The sequence below is a fragment of the Taeniopygia guttata genome, chromosome 2, assembly GCF_048771995.1.
Source record: "Taeniopygia guttata chromosome 2, bTaeGut7.mat, whole genome shotgun sequence".
Taxonomy (NCBI): domain Eukaryota; kingdom Metazoa; phylum Chordata; class Aves; order Passeriformes; family Estrildidae; genus Taeniopygia; species Taeniopygia guttata.
This window is the reverse complement of record NC_133026.1, coordinates 65,872,056-65,898,669: the sequence shown is the minus strand read 5'-3', so window position 1 is coordinate 65,898,669 and position 26,614 is coordinate 65,872,056. Positions and strand designations below refer to the sequence as shown.

At 40.1% G+C, this 26,614-nt stretch overlaps 1 protein-coding gene and 1 long non-coding RNA gene across 16 annotated transcripts in view; one reads left to right on the top strand and one right to left on the bottom strand.

The window, feature by feature from the left end:
- Positions 1–26,614, bottom strand: part of HIVEP1 (HIVEP zinc finger 1) — a 128,905-nt gene that overhangs the window by 63,211 nt on the left and 39,080 nt on the right. For 4 of the 14 annotated variants that reach the window (XR_012053897.1, XR_012053896.1, XR_012053898.1 and 1 more), the window contains exons 1-2: positions 24,650–24,740; positions 23,944–24,033 (exon numbers count right to left, since the gene is read on the bottom strand). The exons of 8 other annotated variants lie outside the window; for them this stretch is intronic. Coding sequence is in view for 3 of the 6 variants with exons in the window: in XM_072924123.1 (XP_072780224.1) it covers positions 23,944–24,007 (64 nt within the window). In the remaining 3 variants the exon portion in view is untranslated. Of the gene's footprint in view, positions 1–23,943; positions 24,034–24,093; positions 24,261–24,570; positions 24,761–26,614 lie in introns of those variants that run through there. 2 more of the 14 variants (XM_012571776.5, XM_030265496.4) reach the window with 2 other exon arrangements.
- Positions 25,533–26,410, top strand: LOC140682322 (uncharacterized). Of its 2 annotated transcripts, none has more exons than XR_012053903.1 (2): positions 25,533–25,669; positions 26,030–26,410. It is a non-coding gene; the product is annotated as an uncharacterized lncRNA (long non-coding RNA). The 2 variants fall into 2 exon arrangements; XR_012053902.1 differs by having other exon boundaries at positions 25,537–25,669; positions 26,035–26,410.

The following is a 26,614-nucleotide window of genomic DNA, read 5'->3' as shown; positions in this document are numbered from 1 at the left end:
CATTTCACAAAGGAAACATTTCCTTATCACTGGAATATTATCTACTTCTACTAGGATAAGAGAAAGACATTTAACTAATGGGAATTTCTAATACATGGTAGGTATGGCACTATCTTAATTTCCCCTAAGTGCCAGAATATTACATATCTTGACTACTCTCCTAATGGCCCCAACCTTCAGCAGACAGCCTCCTGGAGCAGCACACATCTAGAAGCAAATGATAGCGATAGACACACTGTCATTGAAGGTGGGACACTTTTCACCAAGCACTTACGAGAGGGGAAAATGTGGAGGCACAATGAAAGAGGAAATCATCATGTACATCACTGTAGTGAATGGAGATTCCATGTGACAGCACTGCAACAAGCCACAGAGCCAGCTCTTGGCCATCCGAGGCACGTGCATGCCACAAAAATGCAAATCAAAAGTAGCATAATGTAATAGTTTTATTTATACATTTTATATATAAGTAATATAGACACACACACACCTGCATATGTGTAAAGAAAATGAAACAACATGCACAATGGTTTTCCTTACACCAGCATGAAACCTTTTCTTGTTATTCTCCATCACAGCTCTCCCAGCAGGTATCTGCTGTGTGGAAATACCATCAAATTCCTTGAGGTTTTAAATATGTAATGTAACTGTGCTTTTTAGGAATCCAAGGAAGGAGACTGGCATGCAGTAAAATACGCTTCTTGTTTTACACAACTCCCGCTGTGATAGATCATTACAAGGATACCAACAGCCTGAATTAGATATGGTGGCACTGTGGTGGGGTTTTAAATGAAAAAATAAACCAGATTTTTCAACAGCTTTACAGTCTCTATTTTTGGTATTCACTAAGAGCTAAAACCTCACAGATTTTAATTAATTCATAAATAAAATGTAATTTACAGGTTATTTTTCCAAAGTGATTATCCAATTAATGTATAAACCCTTGAATATGTCTAGTATTCTATGTATCAGATATGCATTACAAATTTTCAGAGAGATTTTAAAGGCCTTACTTAGAGGGTCAGTTAAGGAAAATAAAGGCTTAGTAATTTCAGCAGCGAAAGCAGAAATACTGAAAAGCATAAGGTTGGCCAAGTATAAAACCAGTAACTTACAACAGCAATTTAAGCTGGAGCACAATGTATTTTCTAGTAGGGTGTTTCTGGGTTTCGATTTTTCATTTCTCTGTTTTTTTTCTTTTTTTTTTGCTCGCAAGTGTCCCCAGAGCAGCATAATGAGATGACTTTGTCCTGTTGAACAAGTCACCCGCCCCATAGAGAAAGACCTACTTTTAAGCCTCCAGGAAAGCTTACAAGGGAGTGGTTGGTATAAATTCATTAAGCTTTAGCAAAGCATCCAAACAGGAGGCTTTTTCATTGCACAGATTTATGTGTGTCTGTATCACTGTAAATAGGAGAATTTTTTGGCTTCTTATTTAAGATGTACAACTGCTGCCCTGAAACAGTGTTTTGTTGTATTTGGGTTTTTAATCACAAATACTCTGTTTACAAATAAGTGGAAAATTAGCAGATTTAGACCATTTTGGATGCTGAGAACAGGCTATGACATCAAAACTTTTAAAAATACAAGCATTACATCTTGCTTGAAAGGCTAGAGTTATATCTTCAAGTATTTATATATATTCATGAATATTATATATTCAAGCAAAACAACTGGAAGGAAAATATTTTTTCCCTTCAGTTAAAGACAATAACAATTCTCAGGCCTTAGGCCTGAGTCATCCTAAAAATACCTCCTGCAAAACAGCTTCAGATGGCAGCAGATTCTCTTCTTGCTTTCTCATAAATCACACTCTCTCTTACCTTGCTGCATCAGAAGACATTTGAAAAGTAATTTAGAAAATCACTTTGCTTTGGTTTTAAGATGGACACAAAGAAAGATGTCACTTCAATTATTTTTTCTTGCATTGATCATCTAGATCAGGGGCAGAAAAGAAAATCAAAGTGACAAAATATTCTTCAGCTGAAGTACATTAATGCAATCAGTCTTTATGCACTGAGAAGCATTACTGAAAACAATTGTCAATGGGTTTTTATTTGAGGGGGAGAGAGGTGTGCACAGCTTAAGAACAACACTGATGAAAGTACAAAATGCTCCATTTTGCATCCACTACTTAAATTCAGAGAGCAAGTGAAAAGATATTGAGTCCCTGCATGAAAATCTCTGTCTTTGGACTATTGAAACCTACCAGGCTCATGTGCAAGTAACAAAGTGCTTCACATTTCATTGGATGAGAAGTGTGCCTGAAAGCATTATTAAATAAATTAAACTAACAAATTAAAAAATACCCTGAGCAGGAGACAGGTGCAGAATGGCACATCTTATGAATCATAGAATAGTTTGGGTTGAAAAGTGCCCTTAGAGATCATTTAATCCAGCCCCCCAGCCACTGGCAAAGACACTTTCCACTAAAACACTCAAAACCCCAGCCAGCAGGGCCTTGAACATCTCCAGGGCTCAGATTTGACACAGAGGACCTGAGCTCTGCCCCACATCTCATCTGAGCCATTTGACACCTCCCCCAGAGGGAAGACCAATGCTTGAAGCAGCAGTGCCCATGCAGTGAAGGCAGAGCAGGAAAGGCAGCCACATGAAGCCAATGAACAATGAACACCGCAAAGATGATGCAAGCTTGGAGCATTTCCCAGATGGCAGGTTCCCATGGCACAGGAGGCACTGTTTAATCCCAAGGCACCCTGCCTGCAGCTGTGGGTACCCACCTGGGACTGGGGAGCATGCAGAAGCGCCCACGCTCCACTGCAAGGGGGCTGTGATGCTTGTCTTTCCCTTTTGCTAGGAGGAGGAAAGGCTCTTTACAACCTGCTAAAACAAGAACGCTGTAGTCCTAATGTGTTTTGGTTAACTGAGGTGAATCTCAAGACTTCCTTTAACCAGCTCATTAAGGAAAAAAAAAAGAAAAAACCAAAACAAAAAAAAACCCTAACCCAAAACCCCAGAGTCTTGTCTGTACAAGGAGCCCAGGTTAATTGGGAGGTGGTGCAGCCGGTGGGATGCTGCCTCTTGGGGAGCGTGGAGGCTCGGCAGGCCCCTGCACGTCCCCACACCGCAGGAGAGCCTCCAAACCTGAAACCCAACCAGCCAAGCCGGGGTCCTGACTGCCCTCCAGGCATGGCAGCACTGTCCCTCAGTGCTGAAGGAGGGGACCCTGCACCCAGGGTGCAAGGGCTGGCAGACACAGGCAGCTGAGGATGCCTTTGATGGCCCCACGTTTCCATCACTGCCCTCCTGCCACAAAGCAAACACCTTCAAAGCTGGCAGACAGCAGCGAGAAGGCATTTCAGGAAACCCACTGGACGAGGCACTCTTCTCACTCAGATTTAAATCTACTTTTAATTAGAAACCACTCTTCTGTCCCCATATACTTCCTTTTTCCAGTTTAATGAGAAACACTCAAGATTAAAAGGAAGAGATCAGATGAGAAAAGACAGTCTTTTCATCTTTATAATTTCATACTGTGGGAACTTGACACTTTTTGGCGTATGGCTTGTTTTGTGGTTTCTCCTTCCCAGCTGGGGCTTAGAGAATCACAGCACCACGGCTTAGTGAGTTGCCAAATTCTGAGCCTCATAACTGATAGCACGGATATTCCCAGCCTACCAAAAATGCAAGGTAAAACAGATTAAATCTGAAGTTTGCCCAGTATTACAGGGTCTGAAGACTGCACAGGAGTAAAAAAGATATCTTAAAAACGATGTAAATTCAAAACTCTTTAACAACTAGTAGGGTGATGCAGCAGCAGTCATCTTATTAAGAGCTTTAAACTACTTTTTAAAATATCTAAAATGATATTTTAAACAATTTAAAATGTTCCACTAGTCATTATAACCTTGACTAATGACCTGTTTGATCAGTTTTTCAGAAAAAATTGATGCACTTTCATTTTAATGTCAACTTTGAATGCTCATCATACTCCCTGCCATATGTAATTATTTGCATTTAAAAATGAAGAATTCATGACAGATACTTTATATAACCCTGCTGAAAACAGCAAATGAAAATCCTCCTTTTATTATTCTTTATTAAAAAAAAAAAACTGGCTTGTATATTTGAAAATACAATCTATAATCTCCAGTTTAAATTTGTATCAGCAATGATCTGCTCTACTGTATATACAATAAAACAGTCAATGCAAAGGCTGCATATCAATTAAATATATAATGGCTTTATTCTTGCCATCACATATATTACTCAAATATGTTAAGGGCTCCTGATGAGGTTGGCAAGGTGTACGTACATAAATTACATAAGCACTTTACCAAACTCTGTCCCTGTCTCATTTGTTTGTGACTGGGGAGCTTTCAATCTTGTGTGTGTTTGTTTGTTTCCATGATTTGAGTTTTTATTATGATGCTTCTAAACTCATTAAAAACTGAGCACAGGAGTGGGTGGGGAGAAAGAGGATTTTTGGATGACTGTCACCTTACAGAAGGATATAGCAAACAGCGAGGCACCTGTGGGGAGAGGCAGAGTAGCTGCCAAGCATAAAATTTCAGAAGTGTAGGTGAAGTATCTTCGGAAATACCTCCTGCCTGGCACCTTCTCAGCCAGCCTAAGCCAACACACAAGGGTGGCACTTCCAGGGCTAATTCCTTCTCCACCTGCCCCACAAGGGCAGGTGATCCTGCATCCTGTGTTTGTTTCTGAGAGCACCCAGCTGAGTATCCAGAGATAATTCCTTTACACCTTGTCTCCCTCTGGTACCGAATAACAAACACAAGTACTGATTGCATTCCATTTGCATAGCTTCTAATTAGCCATCTAGCACAATAATTAGCCCATCGCTATGCTGATCCTACGGCATTGTTCTATCCCACTGCCAAATTTCAGCTGCCTACCTAGGACAGGGTGATTATTATCACTAAAATCTGCATAGTAATTACTTGACAGCCTCTAGGGTATTCATTGTTCCGAGGCTGGGTTTTGGCTTTCTGGGTGTTTTTTCTATACCTAACCCAATATCAGTGTTAGAAGTTAAAATATTAAAGCCATGAGTTGCTCTAGTTCACCACCTTCTCCAAGCTGCAGCCAGAAGCACCATCATACCTTCTGCACTGAGACAGGTTCCTTCCCTTGGCAGGTTTACTGGATCTGCTGTCCGCAAATTGGAAAAAGGTGTGGTTTTCAATTATATATACATATACATATATATATATATATATATTTAAGTCTGACACAGAAATTAAATAAATGCCATTGAAATAACTGAAACCATTAAAAAAAAGCAACAAACCAAACTGACAGCTTTTCTACTCACTGGAAACATATCAAAATATTAATATGTGAAACCCAAAAGATTTTTTTAAATTATGTATTTTCTCAAATACATATCTTTAACTAAAGCAACAAACAGTGGAGCCAGCCACTCCCCAGCCAAACAGAGGAAAAAGTTTCCATGCATCTTTCTGGTACTCTGAAAGCACTTTTTCTCAGTTGCATGGCTGGTGAGGGAGGGCTTGCCCAACACAAAAAGGCACAAAACTGGTTCAACAGGTAGAACAACACTAAGAGTTGGTGTTTCATCACCTGAGACAACAGTGTAGTGGCTTTCTGCAAGTTCTCTGAGGGGTCAAACTTCCCTGTAATTTCTTCTTCTATTTCTGAACTTCCTCAAACAGTATCGAGTTTACAAGGCAGACATCAGGTAAGTAAATGCATTTAGCACAAGGAACCTACAGCACCAACAACCCTGTTGAAGCAGAGATTAATTTTCTTAAGATTAGCATATACCCTTAAAAACTATCTCTTTACTGAGATTCTAAAGTGTCTATAGAAATGGTTTAAAATATGAGATCTTTAGTAGGACTTTGGATACTGAAGTTCTTATAATTACCTGATATTAAGAAGGACAATAAATAATACTGCTGGCTAAGGAAAAAGGAAGTTTTTGATGACTAACAATCAAAAGAAATCAAATGCCCACAAGAGAAGCCAGAAGTCCAGTCCAACATGTTGCCTCCAATGGCAGCTGACAGCAGAAGTTGAGGGAAAAGCAGAGGACTAAGTTGCAGATTCTGAAACCAGGCAGCTCTGAAGTGAGCTCCAGGAGCTGTTCTTAAACTTCTTGGGTCCCACAGATTATTGCTACATTAGTTTCTCCAAGTATCATTTGAATATATGGGAGCTTTTCATACTGCTTTTCACATCTTTCTTCAAACTTAAACAGCCTCCACTACTTAAGTAATTTCTTACACAAAAACTGTTCAACAGACTTACGACCTCTGGCAGCTTTTGCGGTGCTATTTTGTCCTTTTTGGAGGTGGAAGTGAAGAAGGGAAAGACAATCAGAAGGAAGAAATCAGAATCAATCCCACTCTTAGAAATGAAGGCACACCATGACAGATATGTTTTTCTGTACTACTGCCATAAATATTCCTAATGCTTTATTTGCTTTTTGACAGCTAGCAAGTATACGTGACTTCGCCACACAAATACCTGACCCCCAGATCTCATGCCCAAGTGTTAACAAGCAACTCAATTTAAATGAAAAGTTTAAATAGTTTTCTGATGGACATCACATTTATCTGCACTGAATTTCATTCGTCATTTTTGCAATTTGGTTGCACAGCAACCTAATGTCATTTTGAAATCCTTTGCAATTTCATTTGCATCTTCATCTTCATCTCCCTTGATAACTTCCATCAAATCAGCAACATTGTCACTTCCTGTTCTTTTCCCAGATCACTTAAGGGAATGGGAATTGACAGTAGCACATTTATATTAACTGCAAAACAGCAGGCAATGTTTGTCTGCTAAGGAGCAGGTATTGACTGCAAAATGTGTAAATATCAGCCTCTCAGTAAATTTACACACAAGGGATTTTTCTGCTGGGCTATACTGGCGGTGTTCACTTGATACTGTGTCTTCTTTAAAACCTTGCCCTTATTTCCAACCTGTCTTTAAAATCCAGCCTGCCCAAACACTGTCATTCGTACACCATGTACAGCCCAAAGTACAAAGCGCCTCTGGGTCGCCACCTCCAGCCACTCCTTCCTCACCAGTTCCTGCCTGTGCTGGAGCATCTTCATGTAATACCTCAGTAACTGGACCAACTCTGACAAACAGCTTGGGGCTTTTCCACACTGCAGAGCAGCTGCCTTTTTATGCTATTTGGTAAATCCCCTTCCAGCTGGGCTGCAAAGTCACATCTTCAAATACAAAAATCACTCTTTTAGCATGACTAAACATTAAGCGCAAAGTTAAAGATTTTCATTAACTTGACTAAGGTATCTCATATTTTGCTTACTTGTTTTTCCAAGAACTTAATAAGTCTTAATGTCAGTCTAACATATGAACCGTCATAACAGCATCAGTGAGTCTTAGTGCTAGAAAACAAAAAAACCTAAAAATCCACAATTCACTTGCTATACTAGACCTTGCTCTACAGACTTTGTAAGCTTACTTTTCCATAGTAATTTTCTAGTTTTGCCCTGAATTTTACATGCCAAATGAAACATTACTAGCTACAGCTTTAAAGTGAAAAACCAACATCAGAAACCGGATTCATAAAATGAAAAACACCTTTGAAAAGACAGTCAATACAAGCTGATGTACAACTAGGTGTACCTGAAACAAAACTTCAGCAAAGGCACAAAGATACGACATTTTTCATGTTAACGGTGCGCTGCAGCCACAAACAGGGGCCTAGCCACTTTAAGAGGCTTACAAATCAAATAGCCCTAGGGAGTTCATGTTCTTTCCTCTGGGCAAATTATAAATTGGTGGTGATACATATTAAGCCAACACATCATTTCAGCAACTGGTTTTACCATTTTCCTCTATCTGCTCCCATCCTCCTTCAAGACCTGAGTCAAAAAATAGGTCTAGAGTATCCCAGTGAGCACATGTGCTATTCCTGACAAAGATGGCAGGAGTGAGGATAAACCATCTCTCCAGAAACTGATCATGCCCTACCCGTGTTTAGGCAGACCCTAAGAAAAGCAAGTTAGAGAGGTGTGGTGATTACCCTACATTATCCAAATTTTCCCAGACACACCCCAAGGAATGACTTGGGGAAGGAAGGGACCAACCATCAGGCTTTCAGTGAGGAAATCATGCATGCCAGGGAAATGTTTGTTACTGAAAGGACAGTTTATATCATTATGAAGGGATAATTTCTGGTCACAAACACACACCAACCTGCTGAGGTTGTGCTCGGCTTTAAGCACCAACCTGGTTACCCTACAAACCACATGAGCCATTTTCAAGCTCCCCTCTGCTTCTCTTCTCCAGGAAAATTTCTGCTTGGAGCAGGATTGTGCTGGTCCCAAAGTACTTGTTAAAACCTGTCTCCAGCACAGCCAGCTCTGTCTCTCCTCCTCCATGCCTGCTCCAGCTGGTCCTGGGAGCCAAGAGGGGAAGCTGGCCCCAGGGCCACCCCTGCTGCAGCCTCCCTGCTCCTGGTCTCACACACAGGTACCCTGCCCACCCATGTGGACAGCAGTGCCCTTGTCCCTGACCACGTCAAGAGTCATATCATACAAATCCACTAAAAGGGAGCAGAGACAACTGAATTCATACATAAAGGGAACAGAATAGTGAAATCTTTAATCAATCCTCCAAAGCAGAGTCCCAACAAAATTGTTTTTCTTTCTCTCTCTTCAAGGAGGGCTGGAAGTTTTTAAAATATTTGCCCAAGATGGTAATCAAAATCAAATCTGAAGAAAAAATCCTGAAATGCTGTTTCTCTCCCCCTCCAAGAAAGATAATACATTCTCTCCCAGGACATAAAAGAAAGGAGGCTGAAGTATCTGTTATTCCTTTTTTGATTATCTCCAAGATAACCTTGGATAAGAAATCAGCTTGAAAAAAAATATCCTGGAATATTGACACTGCAAATTTAGCTCATTGACTTTTATACAAAAACCCCTAGTTATTACAAGTAGCTGAGAAGGTTTTTTTGGTAAATAAATAATAGGAAACAAATATGGCAGTGCAGATAGTTAAGTGTATTATTGATATGCTATGAAGTGTTTTGAAAGATGAAGAAAAAATTTTACAGATCATATCACATTCACCTCATGCCACAAGAAGTACAGTTTTTATTGCTTTGAAACAGCAAGCTACTATTAATTATTTCAAAAAAAACACAACAAGTAAAATCTACACCAATCGAAAACCCAGCCCTCTTCCCTTCTTTTGCTAGGCTCAGTGGTGAAATTTTCTTTCTGTACTTGCAAGCTCAGAAAGATAATTAATGAGCTACTTTTTAAACACCTACGAAATGATGGCACTCTGCAATGTGAACAGCACCCAAGTGTTTTTTCTCTGTTTTATTTAGAATTCACACTCAATTTTGTGCTGTCTGATTGAAGATGAGGGGGCGGTGAGGAATGTGGGGGAGAAAGCCACAGCAAGCTGCTGCACACACCAGCCTGATTCTGCATTTGGAAGTGAACAATTCAACCTGGAGGGAGCTTACTTCAACAACCATGTGCCAAAGTGAACATCCAAGGATTTCAAGTCCTTAAAGCAATTATTTTTTGGCCTTTGACATAAAGATTATATGTTAATTGACCCCGTGCCTCAACAGAGTAGAAAGAATTACATGCAACTTTATTAACTAATTTACAGTAAGATTTTTTTTTTTGTTTTGTTCGAACAATGACTTCTGGAAAATTTAGTGGGTAGGAGAAGAGATTACCAGAATGCGACACTTGACTAAAACAATGAAAACGAAAAACCACTAAAATGTCCTGAAACTGCTTTTTGGTTTTGTTTTTATTAAGTTTGTTCGGACATTTTCTTGGTAGCACTAAAATTAATGATTCAAGAAACAGTCCCAAATTTACTGAACTATTCAGATTTTAAAGGGCATGTCCTCCCTTCCCCTAAATATACTCTAATCTATTTATTTCAGTTTTAAATGTTGTACCTATTTATAAAAGTATTTATCTCTTCCTTTTTCCCTCAACAGTTCAGCTAAAATAAATTCCTGCTTGAAATTTCCACATTTCCTGGCAGAAAAAAGGCAAACTGAGACAAAAATTGTGCATGGTTAATAGGAAGAAAAGTAATATTGGAAACTTCACTTGCACAAGGAGGGGAAGGAGGACAGAGAACAAGGCCAACTGGATGACCTCTCTTGCTCTCTGATTTCTCTTCTGAGGAGGCTCACAGTGACTAGTAAACCACTGAGCCTCCCGAGCCAGAGCACCTGGAGCTGTGTTGAGGGAAAAGGCTTGGTCAACTTCTCACTAAAGCTTACATCTTGAACATTTCAACCAAGTTAAGAAATCATAGTGATGGCCTGCCAAGGAACAAATGTTGCTTTCCTAAGACTTACTCTTCTCCACTTCTAATCTTCTCCAAATTCACTTTGCTCATCACAGAAAACTGCTGGAATGACTGGATTTTCTAGCACAGCAGAAACATGAGGAAAGCTGGGGTCCGTGCTCCTCAGTCTCTCTCAGGTTTTCTCTCTCACCAACCCCTCTTCAGCCAAGAATCACACCAGCAAGACCAAGTTCCTCCCACCTACTGCCACCAGATTCACCTGGTGCTGATACTTAGGGCTGTGAGTTGTGGGCATCCACCAAATGCATAGATCTGTTAATGTCCATGTGAACTACAGTAGGTCAAAGGGCTTCTGATGGCTCTGACTTGAGTGAGACCTCATTTTTCTCTCATTCTTTATAGTTCTCAACAATAGACATAGTTTGCTCCATGTGGAAACTGATGAGAGAAGGAAAGGACACAGGAGAACAAAGCCAGAATAAAAGATAGCACAGGGATAAAAAAAGAAGAAAAATACTATTAAGTACAATACAAGGCATAGAAAAAGTGGCTACACTGTAGAAATGACACACTGAAATGATTTGCTTCTTTTGCTTCCTTTTCCTGAGAAAATGATAGATCAGTTCATATTTTGAGGAATCTACTTCGGAGAAATCACAGCAAGTAGGAAAATAGTAAACACATGACTTCCCATTTCTTTTCCCTTTTTAACAAAACACTGGACAATACTTTATCAGTGACTAAACTTAATTAAAATAAATACTCTTACAGCAGATGACCTGATGCTTTCATATCTTGGGCAGTCTTTCTGTACAGCTTCTTATTTTCTGTAGCTACAATTAATAAATACAACTGAATAATCTTGGGTTAATCCTGAGACAAGACTAACCAATTTCTTACAGATTGTCATGGTTTCATGCTGTAGAATAAATTTTAAGCACAGAATACTTTCAGAAAACTAAATAAAAGAATAAATCAACTAACCACATCCAAAAGTCAACAACACACCCCATACCATTTCCATTCATATCAAGTTTATGGTTTAGGTGTTTAAATACTTCAGTTTTCATTTAACCATTTTAGTAATTATTTCCAACTACGTTAAACTGAGACAGTTTTATTTTTAAGAACTTCCAGAAATTATGCTTCATTCAAATTGAATACTCAACCACTATTCATTAACCTCAAGCCAGGATTCAGTAACAGAATCCAACCTTAATAACCAATTATCAACTAGATAAAATTTTCACACTCCTAGTAGATGATCTTTAAGATTTTGGTGGCTCTAATTTCATTACCTCACGTGCTACAGTAAACAGAAGATATGGAAATTATCACTCCAAATTTAACACAAAAGCAGGGACAAATCCAGTGGCACTCATTAAATACCCCTTGAAAAATTAGTATTTAAATATGGAAAATCAGACAGAGTTTTAAAATTATTACCAGGATATAGTTCTGAGCATGCAAATAGCTTAATTTCCTGGCTTAATTCCCAGCTGAACTACAGGCTGTCATACCTTGCGAGTCACCTTCTTACAGGACACCTGGAGGAATGCAACCCAATCAGCACATTAGCAGCCTAAATTTTGGACAATGGGAAAGTGTTTGTACCTGTAATGCTGTGTTACAACAAGAATGCTAAGGTAAAAAGCTACAATCGAAGTACTGAAATACATAAAGAAAGAAATATGTCAAATCCCTGTATCTTTTTAAACTACTCATAACATTCAATTTATGACCTTTTGGTCTGTGGCTCTGAAGAATTGACCTGTAGGTCCTGATGACTCGCTGAAAATAACCACATAGCACATAAAGTTCATTCCTGGGCACTTTGCTGGTTTATTTTTTTAATTCTTTGTAGGAAGGGTCAGTCTTTGCAGATAAAATATTAGGCTGCTTCTGGAAAAATACAGACAATACAACTATATCAGAAATAAAAAAAAAGTTCAGAGCAATACAAGTACTTACAAGCCTGTAGATGATTCCCAGTGTGAAGATCTGAAACTTCACAGCAGTTTAATTTACAGAGAGGTGAGGAATATTTGAAATAAGGAATAGGAATATTTGACCTCTTCTGTCAAGCTGTAGGTCTTAGGAGTTGAACTTCTCACAAATTTCATGCTATCAATTTATCTCAGCTCCCATTTCCTCTCTGCTTTCAGGCAGATATTTAACATATATGTGTTTGAGATCTAGCTTTCCCACTGCAAATTAATTCATTGATGAATTCTGTTTCAGAAACACTTTTGAACACAATGAGATATGGGCTCCTGGGCTTTTGTCCTGGAATACTGAAACTGTGTACTGGGGATTCTCAGCACTTTCTTTACCATGAAGAACACACCCTAGGTAAGGGCAAACAGATAACACTCTCAATGAAGCTCAAATGTGACTTTCAAACACCACCCAGCTACTAACTGCACTGCCTAAAGACTAAAAAATCCACAAAACAAAATACCATGGTCCACAGCTGGTTCTTGCAAAATTGCCCACTGAACTCCTTGTTATTCTCCCTCAGAAACACTTTACAGCAGTCACTTTGAGACAGGTTCCTGAAAAATCACTCTGAATTTGTTTTAAAGAACTGAGGAAAGAGTTAAAAACAATTCTGGTTGCTTTTGAAACTGACATCCTTTGTTTTGCTTAAGATGAAATACCATTACATGCATGCAATACCCTTTAAACTTGCCACTGCTCCAACAATAACTAAAGCTATTCTAAGAAACTACCCCCCAAACTACAGTAAGTTTGCTGCTGAAAAGCTGGATTATACTTGCAAGATATGCAAAATGCTCAGCCAAGCCTAGCTGGGAGTGACCTCAGTGTAACCACCGAAATATGACAGTGACTGCTGCTCACCAACTCCATCACAACCACAGTGATCAAACAGCAAGAGGAGTGTGTCTATTTTCAACACCAGCTTGCAGCTAAAGGTATTTTCAGCAAACTTGATACTCAACCCAAATAACTAAGGTGACATTTCTACACAAGAAAATTAAAATACTGCTAAGATTTAATGATTAAAGTAAACCCATGTGGTTTTTACCATGCATTTTTATGGTTACATCTCGCCCAAACTGGAAACTTGTAGACTGATGAATTCACATTCTCTTGTTTGCTGATACAAACACTTCAGCTGGAGTCAGAAGCACACCTGATCACTGACACTTCAGTATTTCTTTTAAACAATACAGACTTTTAAACTTGTAAGCTGTTTCAAGTTGGCACCATTTTATTTCAAACCATCCCAGTTAATATAATTCAAGCATGGAAAGGAATTTTTGTTTTGCAGTATTTTAGCTTTCACAAACCCATTCCTAGGCCCATCCATGTTAAGTCATCTCCCACACTCTCCCCTCCACCTGACAGCCGCCCATGGCCCACAAGAAAACAAAGCTCCTGTTTTGACATCTGTCCTTCCCCAAATGAACCTTAAAGGACCACTTTGAACAAACTCAGCAAAAATGTTTAAACAATGTTTTGAAACACACTGCTGTTCCAGTAATAGCTATGCAGTTTACAATGCTACATGTGACAATATATATGACATGACTTCTAATTCTTGATCTGTCTTAACATTTTGGAGATTGCTCTGACTAAAATTAAAAACATTGATAGGCAAAACGAAGCTCAATATTTTGCAAACTAAGCTGCCACGTCTCCCTCTACATATGCCTATGAATGTACACATTTTTAAGAATGCATAATTAACTGTAAGAAAATAGTTCTCAGAAACCAGAAAGCTAAAGTATTTATATCAAAAGCTGAATCTTTCTCACTTTATCTGCACAAATAAACCCACTGAAGCTGCCAGCTTTGTCAAAGTGAACAAGATTAGGTTCTAAACATAAATCAATTTAAGCAGTCAGAAACCTACAAGAAGTACTAAAATTGCTTTCAAATTCCTTGCAGATTTCTACAAAATAAAAGTCACTGACACGTCTCTGGAAACAAAGTTTCCAGTCTCTGGAAACAAAGTTAGTATTTTCTAAGACAGCGTTGCTACCACATTTCTATTAGGGACATATAAAAACTGACTACATTGCTGGTTTTTCTAGATAGTATTGCAAGGGTGGTTTATGGATGGGGAATGGAGAGGCCATGGTGGTGAAAGGGGATGCTGATCTTACAATTGCAGTGTCATTCAAAATCCCAAGTATCCATCCACACTGGTCAGTTAGATTTCCGTTGTTCTGATTTGGTTTAATTTTGTTTGGATTAGGTTTTTTTGTTTGGTTCTGTTTGGTTTTTTTTTTTTTTTCTGGTTGTTCTTTTTTGCTTCCAAATTTTACTAAGTATTTATAGCCATAGAAGTCAGTAAAGTGACTTGATTTGTGAGAGGCACTACAATCAGACAGATCTAAGATAAAAATAAAACTCATTATCTTTAAGGTTGCTCTCAAAAGTCAGCTATCACACTGGCATCACAAGAAATTAATTCATCAGTATATTTTTGACAAGCACGGTTTTTTCCTCCAAAAGGTCATTTTTCTAAATTAAGCTAAGTATTAAATATCTTTGCTGTTCTGTCATACATCTCAAACTTAACTCCTGAAGTGTTTTCACAGTAAAATCAAATTATGTTTGAAACAAACATATAAAATAAAGTTTCAATTGCATTTAAATTTGATATTTGTACTGTAAGCATTGTAAGCAAACACTAAGGTCTGTTTGTATGTTTTATAAACTACATTAATGGAAAATGTGCTTACTTGGTAAATACAGTATAGCCTAGTTTTGCCCAGAAAGCATCCTTGTTTTAGAACTCCCCTAAATGTACACTGTTAAGCATGAGAGGCAGATCTGCAAATGACTGCTGTTCATATCACAGTCTGCTAGTGAAGGATTAGGATCATATTTACTGAGCATGTGCCAGAATCATAAAATAGTTTGGGCTGGAAGGGACCTTCAGAGATCATCTAATGCAATCCCCTGCAATTAACACCTTAAGGTGATCAGCTTGCACAGAGCCCCATCCAACCTGACCTTGACTGTTTCTAAAGATGATGCACCCAACACCTCTCTGGGTAACCTGTTCAATGTCTCACCACCCTCACAGTAAAGAATTTCTTCTTTATATCTGATATAAATTCACCCTTGTCCTATCACTAATTCTCTTGCATTAAGTCCCTCCCTTCCCTACTGAACTAGGAACCCAGACCGATATCCTGCACCCTGTGCCCTGCTGCATGCCACCTCTACATCCTCCCCTATATTTCCCCTCTCTCATCAAACAGTGCTGGAATGGAATCCACCAGAGCTGCTGCCCAGGACTTTGCTTCTGACTCACACCCTGCCTCCAGAAGGTGCTTTGCTGGGCTCTTTCAACCAGCAGGGACGAAGCCTTGTGACGAACTCTGGAAAATACCCACCTCTCCCCTTCCGCGTAAGGAAAGGAAACCTACCCGCAACACCAACAAGAGAAAGCAGCTCCACAGGATAAAAAACAGGAATCCTCTGCTGCCAAGCTGAATGCCAAAGACAACTTCTCTTTGTGAATAAATACAGCACAAAGAACAAAGGTTCTCCTCCCCTTTTGCACCTACTGGAGGTTCTTCTGCGACGAGTGGATTTTCTGCAGTGCCTGCCTTCCTGGCAGGCGAGGGTTACAGGAGTGTCTTCACTTATGTAAGTTCATTTCTTGAGTACACAATTACCCAACACACCCAAGGCACTCTAAGGATTTTTTTTTTTTTTCCTTTTTTGTTAAAGAAAAATCAGTTCTTTTCCAGCTGGAAGATTTTTGGTTTTTTCAAACCTAGGTCTGTAAGCAAAGCCATAGAAGTACTCTGAACGTGCTGCACTGAAACCCTCACTATCCCAGTAAAAGAGACATTAATTTCTTGGCAGCACAACTCTCTCCCTATGTACTGAAACGTAGGCTGAGCTCTAGACTTGCAAGAGACCTCGACATTCACAAGAACCTCCTCCATTTTCACCTGTGCACCTATCTTCCTCCTACAGAAGGTCATCAAGTATCTGCTAAACATTCCTTCCAAAGCCACAGAAGACACCTACACTAGCAAGCCCCACCACCAGGAACAGACACCCCTTCTGCCACCTCACAGCACAAAATTCTTGACTATATTCTTCCAAAATTAAACACTTCAACTCATTTTGAAAGAGAAAGAGCAGGATATGAACACTTATGGGAGTATTTGCCCAGGAAAAGGCAATGGGGCCTTCTCTGGGGAGATACCTGCAATTTTTCAGCTGCAAAAACATGTAGAAGAACCTAACTCTGCATTTGAAAGGCCATCAGTGAAATCAAATACAGATCTGTCAAGCAGTACTGCATAGACCACAAGAGCCTTATTACCAGGATTTGTACCTACCACAGTTTCTTTAAAATACCTTCTGCCTCCTGAACAAGTCTTCAGCTAAAGGCCATTCAAAAACCATGGAAAGCTTCCCTTTGGGCACACATTCAGGAAAAGACACAGCAGGAACATTCTGTGTAGGTACCAGTCACATCCATCATCACTAGGTCTGTGCCAGGCAGAGCGCAACAGAAATCTCTGATCACATGTTGGTAGAAATAGGCCATTTTTACTGACAACCTGAATAGCTGAAAGCATGAAGGAATCCAAATTATTCCAATGCTGATGTAAGATTTTAATCACACACGTAGGTTTTTAGTCACACAGGTCTGAAGGAGACATGGGGAAATCACTGGGTGTTCATATCACAGTCTGCTAGTGCACGATTCGGACCGTATTTCCTGAGCAGTGTGCTGAATACATCTAAAAGGGAAAAAAATACTTAGTCCCTTTCTCTCAAGAAGTTTAACTTATCCATACTCTTAAAAAATACTGTTTCTATTTCTATTTCACAAGCATTGCAGATTCCCAAAAACCTGCATCTCTGCTCAAGACCCTGCACATCCTGACAAAGTCATTCTGTCTGTTCAGGTGATGCACATTCTTTCCCCCCAAACACTATTTTTGACTATTTTAACCAAAGCAAAATGGTGGGACTCCACAACTATACTGGGTTTGGACGTACTGTAGAATTTGCTTGCTTTGTTGCTATGTTGCGCCTGATGACAGCTCAGAGGTCTGGAGCAATACCTTAGGAGAAAGAAAGATGTGAAACATATCCAACCTGCAGCCTGCTCTTTGCCATGTTCCCACAGCAACCCAGAGCTCTGGAAGAGTGTGTCAGTAAGGCAAGCTTCCCAAGTGGCCCTCAGGGCTGGTGGTGATGCCAGGACAGCTGCACATCACCACCACAATTGGTGCAGAGGTGGAAGCTCCCACATCTGGCCACCACCTCAGCTACAGGAAGGGTCAGAAACATTTTTCCAGACCCCCAAGAAACTGACGGAGCTGTGAATGCATCAAGTTGAAAGGATGTTGAGAAATATTTGTCCTTGTCATTATCTCAAACAGAAGAAAAAGGTTAAGTTGTCTGAGAGAAATTAAATGTTTTAATAGAGACGAGGACAAATATGAAGTCCTCAGGATGCAAAAAGGCAACCTCCATAAAACTGCTCATGTTTTAATCTATGCAACCAATAAAGACACAGTAAAAATAACCATGCTACACTCCGCTTGAGTGCTGTTGACATAAGATCTATGGGAGAGAAAATAAAAAGTAAATAACCAATCAGTCTGCTGTTTCACTGCTGATTGCTGAAGATACACAGCAGGAAATGATACCTTCTGTCTCATACAGATCAACAAGACTTAGAGTAAACCAAAATTTTATTTGTAATATTGCATTTCTAGCTCAGATTTGAGATGGTTTGCCATGTTAATTTACAATTTTTTGCTTTATATCACATCTAATTAATATTTAAGAAGTAAAATTTGAAAACAAACAGTGCAACAGTAAAGCTTCCTCAAGGCATAATGCCAAAGAAAACCTTAAGGCTGCACTAAACAACACTAGCAAACACATTTTGGGAATACCTTGGACAGGACAATTAGAAATTCTGTGCTGTATTATTAAAGGGGCTTTAAATATTACACTGCAAATCCTGAATAACAAGAACCAGATCAAACATATCAATCCGCATGCTCTCATCTGAAATTCCCCCTATAAAAACTAAATTTTAAGAAAATAGGTTGACAATAAATGTCAACTGGAGACTAAAATGCATTATATGGTATATTATCCTCACATTTATCCCCAAAACAAGTAATATATATTCATAAAATCTGAGCAAAATAAATTGAAACACATCATGGTTAGGAAACACACTTTTAAGGCACATGGACTCCTAAATCCAGAGTTAATATTGGGAGTCTTATTAAGATACTTCAGCATTTCGAAATCCATTCAAAATGCTGGAATAAATTCAATTTTCTTTAATGATGTACTGGCCATTTCTCCTGTTCAAGTACTACCAAAACGACACATTGTTTGGCTATAATATATGGTGGCTGACACCTATCTTTCCCTGTGAGCTCCCATGGAGATGACAGAAAGATGCTGCCAGAGGGAATCTGATAAAAAAAAACCATTACCAAATTCTAACGTATTTGTGCAGAGGATGAGCTTCAGCAACCTTTAGACTACAAAATTATTTCTGGAATTAACAGTTTCATCTTTCCTTAAAAAACACAACAGAAAACCTCATAAAACATTTGTCCAAAGCTTTCTTTCAAGTCTTTTAATAATTTAAACAAGAAGCCATTCAGACTTTCAAAATTCAAATTCAGTACAATGTCTGTAAAATTTATAACAATGAATCCCTCATTTAATGCACATAATTTCAAAAAAACCTGAAAAACTATAGAAATATGACAAGCTTTGAGTTTTCTAATGTTTTCGTTTTTGTTGGTTTTCTCTCGTTAAATACAAGTTAAAAAGGAAAACAAACCCACTCTTCTAAAAATAATGTCAGCACTGTCCTAGGAATCTAATTTCAATGAACTTTAATCGTAGATGTTTGAGTACAGAACAAATCTACGCTGAAGGTCATCTGACAAACCCACAATGAATGGCACACACTTATTAGGAGTGGATTTAACATCTATTGCTTATTCCAATCTGTGAACAAATTTACTACTGTTCTGGGGGCTCCTTCTGAAAATACATCTGTTTTAAGCAATTTCGATAGGGATATGTTTTGCTTTTTGCACTAACATCATAGCTATTGTAAAACAACATTTATGGACGTCAAAATGCATGGCTTTTTCTTTGCTATACATCCACCTGTCCCTTGCAGCAGTATGCAGGCACACACAGGTAATATCTCACATGGAATAAATTAGAATTAGATGAAGCTGAAATGCCTTTCCCAACCCCATGCTCCAGTCTCAGGTGAGCATTTGACTCTTCACCAAAATTCAAACAGTGCTCAGGCTGACTATAAAGTTCCCAAGGATTTTAAGAGAAGCAGAAATTGGTCTTTCAATTTTATTAGGAAATCAAAACTTCCTGGCACAACCTCACAATATCCACCTATCTGTGGGAACTCCCTTGTTATTACTTCCATTCCCCTGTGGCAAGAGACTGCAAACCAGCCAAATCTCACACAAAGGTTCACTTCTCCATCGCACCTGTGGAATCCCCAGGGTGTAGATGAAAGTCAGGACTGATTGCCTTGGAAAATGTCCAGGCACAGAGCAGTAAAACCAGCAGGCAGCAAGTCACTTACCAGAAGCTCAAAATGTCCTTTTTTAAGGCAAGAGGGAAAGGGAAGGGGATTCTTGGTTTTGACCACATAGCTCAGTGATAGGAAGGCAGAAGAGAATGTGTGGAATGATAATGGAGAGGTGAGGGAATTTCTTAGTGAGGGGAAGTCTGGTCTCTGGGTTTAGGAACTTGTCATGGAATATGTGAGTTTGGTACCAATGTCCAACACAACCTTCCTGCGTACTTTATAGTTTCAGTCCATAAAACAAGATTTCCATGCTCCAAGAATTTATTGGAAAGGAACATAGTGGCTGCACACATGAAGACTTACAGAGTTATTTAGATACTTTATTGCCAATTACTTACACAGAGATACTCTAGAGTTAGCCACTTTCCTGCCCTCCTGAGCCTATCTTCTCATTTACCAGTGCCCTTTCCAATGCTACACAAAAATTTAAAGGCAACTTTTTTTGCTATTTCATAGAATCGTGGAATGTTTTGGGTTGGAAGGGACCTTAAAGATCATCTAGTTCCAACGCCCCTGCAATGGGCAGGGACACCTGCCACTGGATCAAGTGGCTCAAAGACTCATCCAACCTGGCCTTGAACACTTCCAGAGATGGGGCATTCACAGCTTCTCCGGGCAACTTGTTCCAGGTATTATTATTGCATCCAAGAGTGGCCACAAAGTCCTCCTGCCCTTGCACATTCTGACAGGTAATACTAACTAGTGAGACCAGAGACTTCCAAAACAGCTAATGAATCAAAGTGCCGAACCACAGTTCTCCTAAACCATCATGGTTTTCAGCAGGGGGTTTCTGAAAATCAGACCTTGTCAGATTGTCTCAGAATAGGCCCACTCAAAGCTACTGCTAAAATCCTTTTGCAAAAACACAGCTGTTTTGTATGTGTCTCCTAAATACAGTATAAACCAATTAATGTACAGACAATGCAAAATCAGGGTATTTAGAAAGTACCCTCTTCTTCCAACTTGTAGTAATTAATTTCAAAATCAACAATCTTCATAATACAGTTGAGAATCTTTGAAAGGCCTTTGTGACAGGTTTTAACTAATTCATTTTCCCATAGAAACTGGTATTCTCCTGCCAATTAAAACAGCATTCAGTTAACTCAACTCTCAGGTGTTCCCAACAATCCCACTCATAACTCCTAGGTGAGGTAACAACCCATTTCAATCTGTTAGAAAATGATCTTTAAAGATAAAACTTATTATTAAGTCATAAAGTCCTGATATTTATCTTGCAATGATGATAAAGGCATATAATAAGGCATGGATGTTCAACCAGAATGAATACTGTGTTCAGTATGAAGTGGTTTACAACCATATACTTTATAATATATAAAACCTAAACAAGTAAAGACCAAAAGAGTAGGGCAAACCTGCAGAGGGTCTCAAATGGACACTTAGACCACGCCAAAAGAAACCCATGTGGTTCTTTAAAGACAGCTCTGCCTCCCAGCTGACACATCCCCTCTGGCTGAGCTAGCTTCATTAAGATTCAAGAGCCTTATCCCTGCTTCTCAGCTTTGCTGTACTACCCACCTCCTGGATGAAAGACAACTTGCAGAAGTTCAGGATCACTTTTGGTAAAATAGACTACAAAAATGTGCACCATCAGATTTAATATCACAAAAAAAACCAAACTTGCAAATATGGGAAGATTTATGCTTGGTGTTCTTCTGAAATCTCCTTCTAAATAAATTCCATGGTTGAGCTCTAGGCACCTTCTAAACGTCTTTTCACAACATAAGCAGAACTGGATGAAGCAACATTAACACCTGATCCTCCAGCATGTGTTGTGTCCTATCATCTCTCATCTCCAGAGCCATCAGCACTGCTGGGGGTTGTAATCAAATGATATGGTCCATAACAGACAAATGAGCAAAAAATCTTCTTAATTTAAAATGTCATTAATTCCATTAAAACTATATTGACTGTAGTAAGGGTCTGCCATTTTTAAACAGTGCAAAGACATGTAATTCCCTGTGACAAGCACACATATACCAAAATACAGACATGGATTAGTTCCATATCAGAGAAGTGAAAATATCTGAAAGAATTACCTACACAACATTGATTAACACAAGTCATAAATCCAGGGAATTTCAGAAAGGCTTCAGAAGTGAAACAGATGATATGGCACGTTTCCCTTTCTTCAAGGAGGAATTACTTACTGAAACCCTACACTGTCAAAGGTAGCAGTGAAAGTGGCAGCAGTTAATGCTCTCAGCTGCATTTTCCCAGCCTACCCGAAATAATTTTATGTCCAGGTTTCATCCATCTTAATTTGTTTATAATTTTGCCAAGGTAACTGCAATTAACTTACCAAGTTTCAGGCTGAACTACTTTGGGGTCAGGGGAGATGGGAGGAAAAGAAAAGCTAATGCCAAGTCATGTGTTTCCCTCAGACACCTAAATAAATAACTTGCTAGTGATGCAGAACAACACTGCATTTAAAATAAACAGGAGTCAAATCCTATAGCTGAAACAACCAAAACATACAGTTACTTTATCTCTTGGAAAGCAGCAGACAGTATGAACAGTCATATGCAAAAAAAAACAGCTGAACTACACATAAAACCCCTTCCTGTACTCTTTTACTTCTAAAAATGCAGCAGAAGCAGTATTTCCAGCTCCTGAAAAGTCAAGGTGTAAGCTAGTTTGGGGGCAACCGAAGATACCTAAAGTTCTCATATCCAAACACTTTCAGTTCTCTGAGCAAACTACAACTGCTCATGCCCAGAGAGCACAGAGCCAATTCTGCAGCCAATTCTTCAACAGGTACCAGGCCTGCTTTGCTAAATAAGCACTCCAGCAACAAAACTATCTAGCAGATTCCCCATGGGAAGTTTCAAAACCAGAAGGCACCAGAAACGGCCGCAGGCCTATCTTCCACCCTCCAGGCACCCCTGCTTCCCAGGCAGGGAGCTCAGAAACTGATTCTCAGCTCCTTCCTGCTCCACCTGGAGTGATTTGAACTGCTGCATAACCCTGCTGCATTAAACCCCAGCGTCTGGCTCTCTGTGCTGCCCCTGTGCTCCCACAGTTCAGTACTGCTCTAAGATTTGGCTTTTTGTGAGGCCAGCACCGACTTCTACTTTTTTAGAGTATCAGCATGCGTGCACACAGGCAGCAGCCAGGCTTTGCTAACTAAAGCAATGATGCTCTACTCAAATGTCTTCATACAATAAATGCTCAGCTTCTGGAAAACTAGTTTGGTTGAGATTTTGTTGGTTTCCAAGTATAACTGGGAGGTAAAGGCCGTGTCAGAGTTGTAAAACCCAGTCGTAAAGCTACACTACAGTTTTGCCTATTTATACAGCAGTGTCCTCACTTCAATGGTTCTGAGTTCTCGTAGTCCATTTCTGTTTTTTCATAGAAATAATATCAGCAAAAGTGAAATGCCTTTTCCTACATAATGGCCTTGAAGCTAATAACTATTTTAGAGCAATTCCAGTACAGTCGGAAGCTGTTATTGGCTGTTTATGTAACAGTGAATTAACCCCCACTGACACCTTTCAGGAATTCAGAACCACAGCGCACAAAATGTACTTTGCGAGAGCTTGTTAATATATGGTAAGTGCAAAAGCCGTCTCAATTCAGAAGACTGGCTTTCAAAGCAAACATGCTTAACCTGCAGTTTCAGTCATGGAAGAAATTACTCAATTAATTGCTGGCAACAAAAACAACAGGGTTATAACTAATGTACAATATATGCTCTGTGGGTGTAACGCAAGCTCATTTCCCAGTAGTATGCTCTCTTACATTTCTTACCCCACTGCTGAAAAACTGTTTAAGAATGTTAAGACTTTTTCCCCACTCACATCTGTTTTCTGGCAATGAATAATATTATTAACATAGGTAGGGGCTGCTCTCTTAAGAAACATGTTTACAACTCAGTATATTTGGAGACCAGGATTTTCCATACTCAATTCTAGACCAGATATCATCTTTTCCATATTTAAGATCTAACACTGCATAAAGTTTTTGCCTGCTCTAATGACATCCTTGCAGCGACAAAAAAGAGACCACAGCAAAAGGGTTCAATAAATCCTCACCTGCTTCTAGGAATTCTAGCAGGCAAAGAGTAGCGAGAAGATCAAATGCACAAGAAGACCCCATCAGAGTTGATCGCTCCCACTCTGACACTGAGGAAGAGACAGTGTAAAATACTAATAATGATTAAAGATAACGAAAAGGAAACTTACCCAGGCAGACACTGATGCCTTCTCCCGTCATTCCTTCCATTCACGTAAAAGACATCTGTCAATTATTTGATCTAGGCTCGGTATCAGCATAGGGCTGTTACTTGGACTCGCTGCTTAGATTCTCAGGGTGTGTTTATGTGCACATCTAACGATTAAAATGCTGGCAACTAAATGTGATAATAAAATATGCAGATGAAGATTAAAAGAACCCCCTTCCAGCACCTGCCAGGCAGTTCTCAGCAGGCACTAGGAATGTTCATAAGGAAGGATGCCTCCCGTTTCCATCGAGGCCAATTCCTCAAACCCACCTCCCTCAAGCCTTGCACTATTTTTCTCATCCTGGCCCCCCATGCGAAAACGCATCTAATCCTCTTACCCCGAGAGCCACCCCCGCTCCCTCCCTCCCAGCTTTATTTTATTTAAAACGATGCCTGCAACAAGCCCGCAGCTACCCGCCGGGTCACCCCCCCGGGACACCTGGGCGACCCTGCCACATCACGTTAGGCGCCGCGGAGTGACGGGTTAAGACGTAATCTGTCCCTCTCCCCCGGCTTACGGATCCCAGGAATCCTCCCCCGCTATCTCGCCATGGCAACGGCACCACCGGCAGGGCGCCGGGGCCGCCGCTTACGCAAGCGGCGCGCGCCGGGCCCCGCGAGCGGCCGGGCCCGCCACGGCCCCGCGGCTGCGGCCGGGGGCGCTGGGCCCGGCTGGGGGGTTCTCCCTTTCTTTCTTTTTTTTTTTCCTTCCCCCCCTTCTTTTTTCTCCTTTTTCGTTCTCTTCTTTTTTCTCTCTTCTCTTTTCTCCCTTTCCCCCGTGATATTTTTTTCTTTCTCCTCTTTTCTCCTTTTTCCTTCTTGCCCTTTTTTCTCTTTTCTTTTTTCCATTTTTTTTGTTTTACTTCCCGCATTTTAATTTTGTTTCTTCGTTTTTATTTACTTTTTGTTATCCCTTTACACCTCTATTTACTGTTTTCTTTCCCCCTTTTTTCTTCCGATTTTCCGCCTTCTTTATTTTGTTTTCCCCTCTTTCTTCTTGTTATCTCCTTCCCCCCACCCTTTTTTCTTTCTTTCTTTCCCCTCCCCCCATGTTTTTTGTAGGGTTGGTGTGGGTTTTTTTTCTCTCTCCTCTTTTTTGGGTTTTTTTTCATTGCATTTCTGACAGCCAACCAAGAACCAGCTGGTACAGATTTAACCCGCTTCAATCCCATCTCCCACCATGGAAAACTGACCGCAGCTAAGCCGTTGGACAACCCAGCAATTCCCATTGCTACTTCCTGAGGAACAGGCGCAGCAGAAAAGGGTTGCGCCTTTGAGTTCTTCAAATTAATAACCCTGGGAAGGGCAGAGAGCCGGCAGATGAAAGGCAAGGTACGGACTTTGATCGTGCAATCGGAGCCATGCCAGCAGGCTCCCCAACCATGTGGAGCACCCCTGAAGGTCAGCCTGGGCTGATCAGATTGCAGCAAGAGAGCCACAGAAAGCAGGGCAAACGGAGGTGGAAAAATCTATACACCCAGATATTGGCCTAGACATGAAAGAAAAGTTTGCCTCTGATGCTGGGATTTATGAATAAGGTAAATGAAGCCGTAATCTAACACTTGAGAAGATGCATAGGTCTTCCTTCAGGAAAACACTTAAGCATGTGCTTAAACCCATTACTATTCAGGGCAGCCCATAAGCGTTTGCTGAAGGTTAAGCACAACCTTCTTACAGGGAGCCCTTAAGTACTGTGCTGATTAAGGAGAGTTTTTTCCCTTCTAAATCTGAGCCACTGTGAACCACAAAATTAATTGCCCTCATTATATTTTAATATTGTCTCTTGTCTTCTTTCAAATTAAACCAGAGAATGCAAACAGAAGGTAAGTCTTATTTTACATTAAGAGGATAAAACCCAACATTACATTCTGTCGTGTTTTATTTTTTTTTTCTGTAAGATCAGCTGGCTGCACAACACCATGCATCCCTATGAATGAATACCTTTCATGAGGAAGAAAGAGCACATGGAAAAGTGCTGTGCTACTCCTAAACTCTGGAATTCTCTTGATGTGCTGTTACAAGCCAGAAAAGATCACACAGAGCACTGCATACATACATGTTACAGCGTGCTCATGGGCACTCTGTGCCCCCTTCCCCGGGACCCTGTGACTCTGATCAAGATAACCCTGGACCCCTCCCTCCTGCCCCAACGGGGTTGGCAGAGAGCCAGAGAAGCCCACCCTGTCCAAAGTCTATATAGACCCCTGACATTTCCTGTTCGTCCTCTTTTGCCCCGCTCTCCCCTAGGACATCACAGAATAAAGAAAGCTGCACCAACATATCTTGGGGTAAGAGCCTCTGTTGGAAATCTTTGCCATCTCCTGATATTCCTCCCCTCAAAGCCTCAGATCTCTGGGCTAGCCTGATAATTCAGGGGGCTGTGAGGGGGGAATGTCACATACATACATATGCTTTATCTGGTGATCTCTTTTGAAGCAAACCTGAAAACGGCTTTAGATGGTGTACACATTTCAGCTATTAAA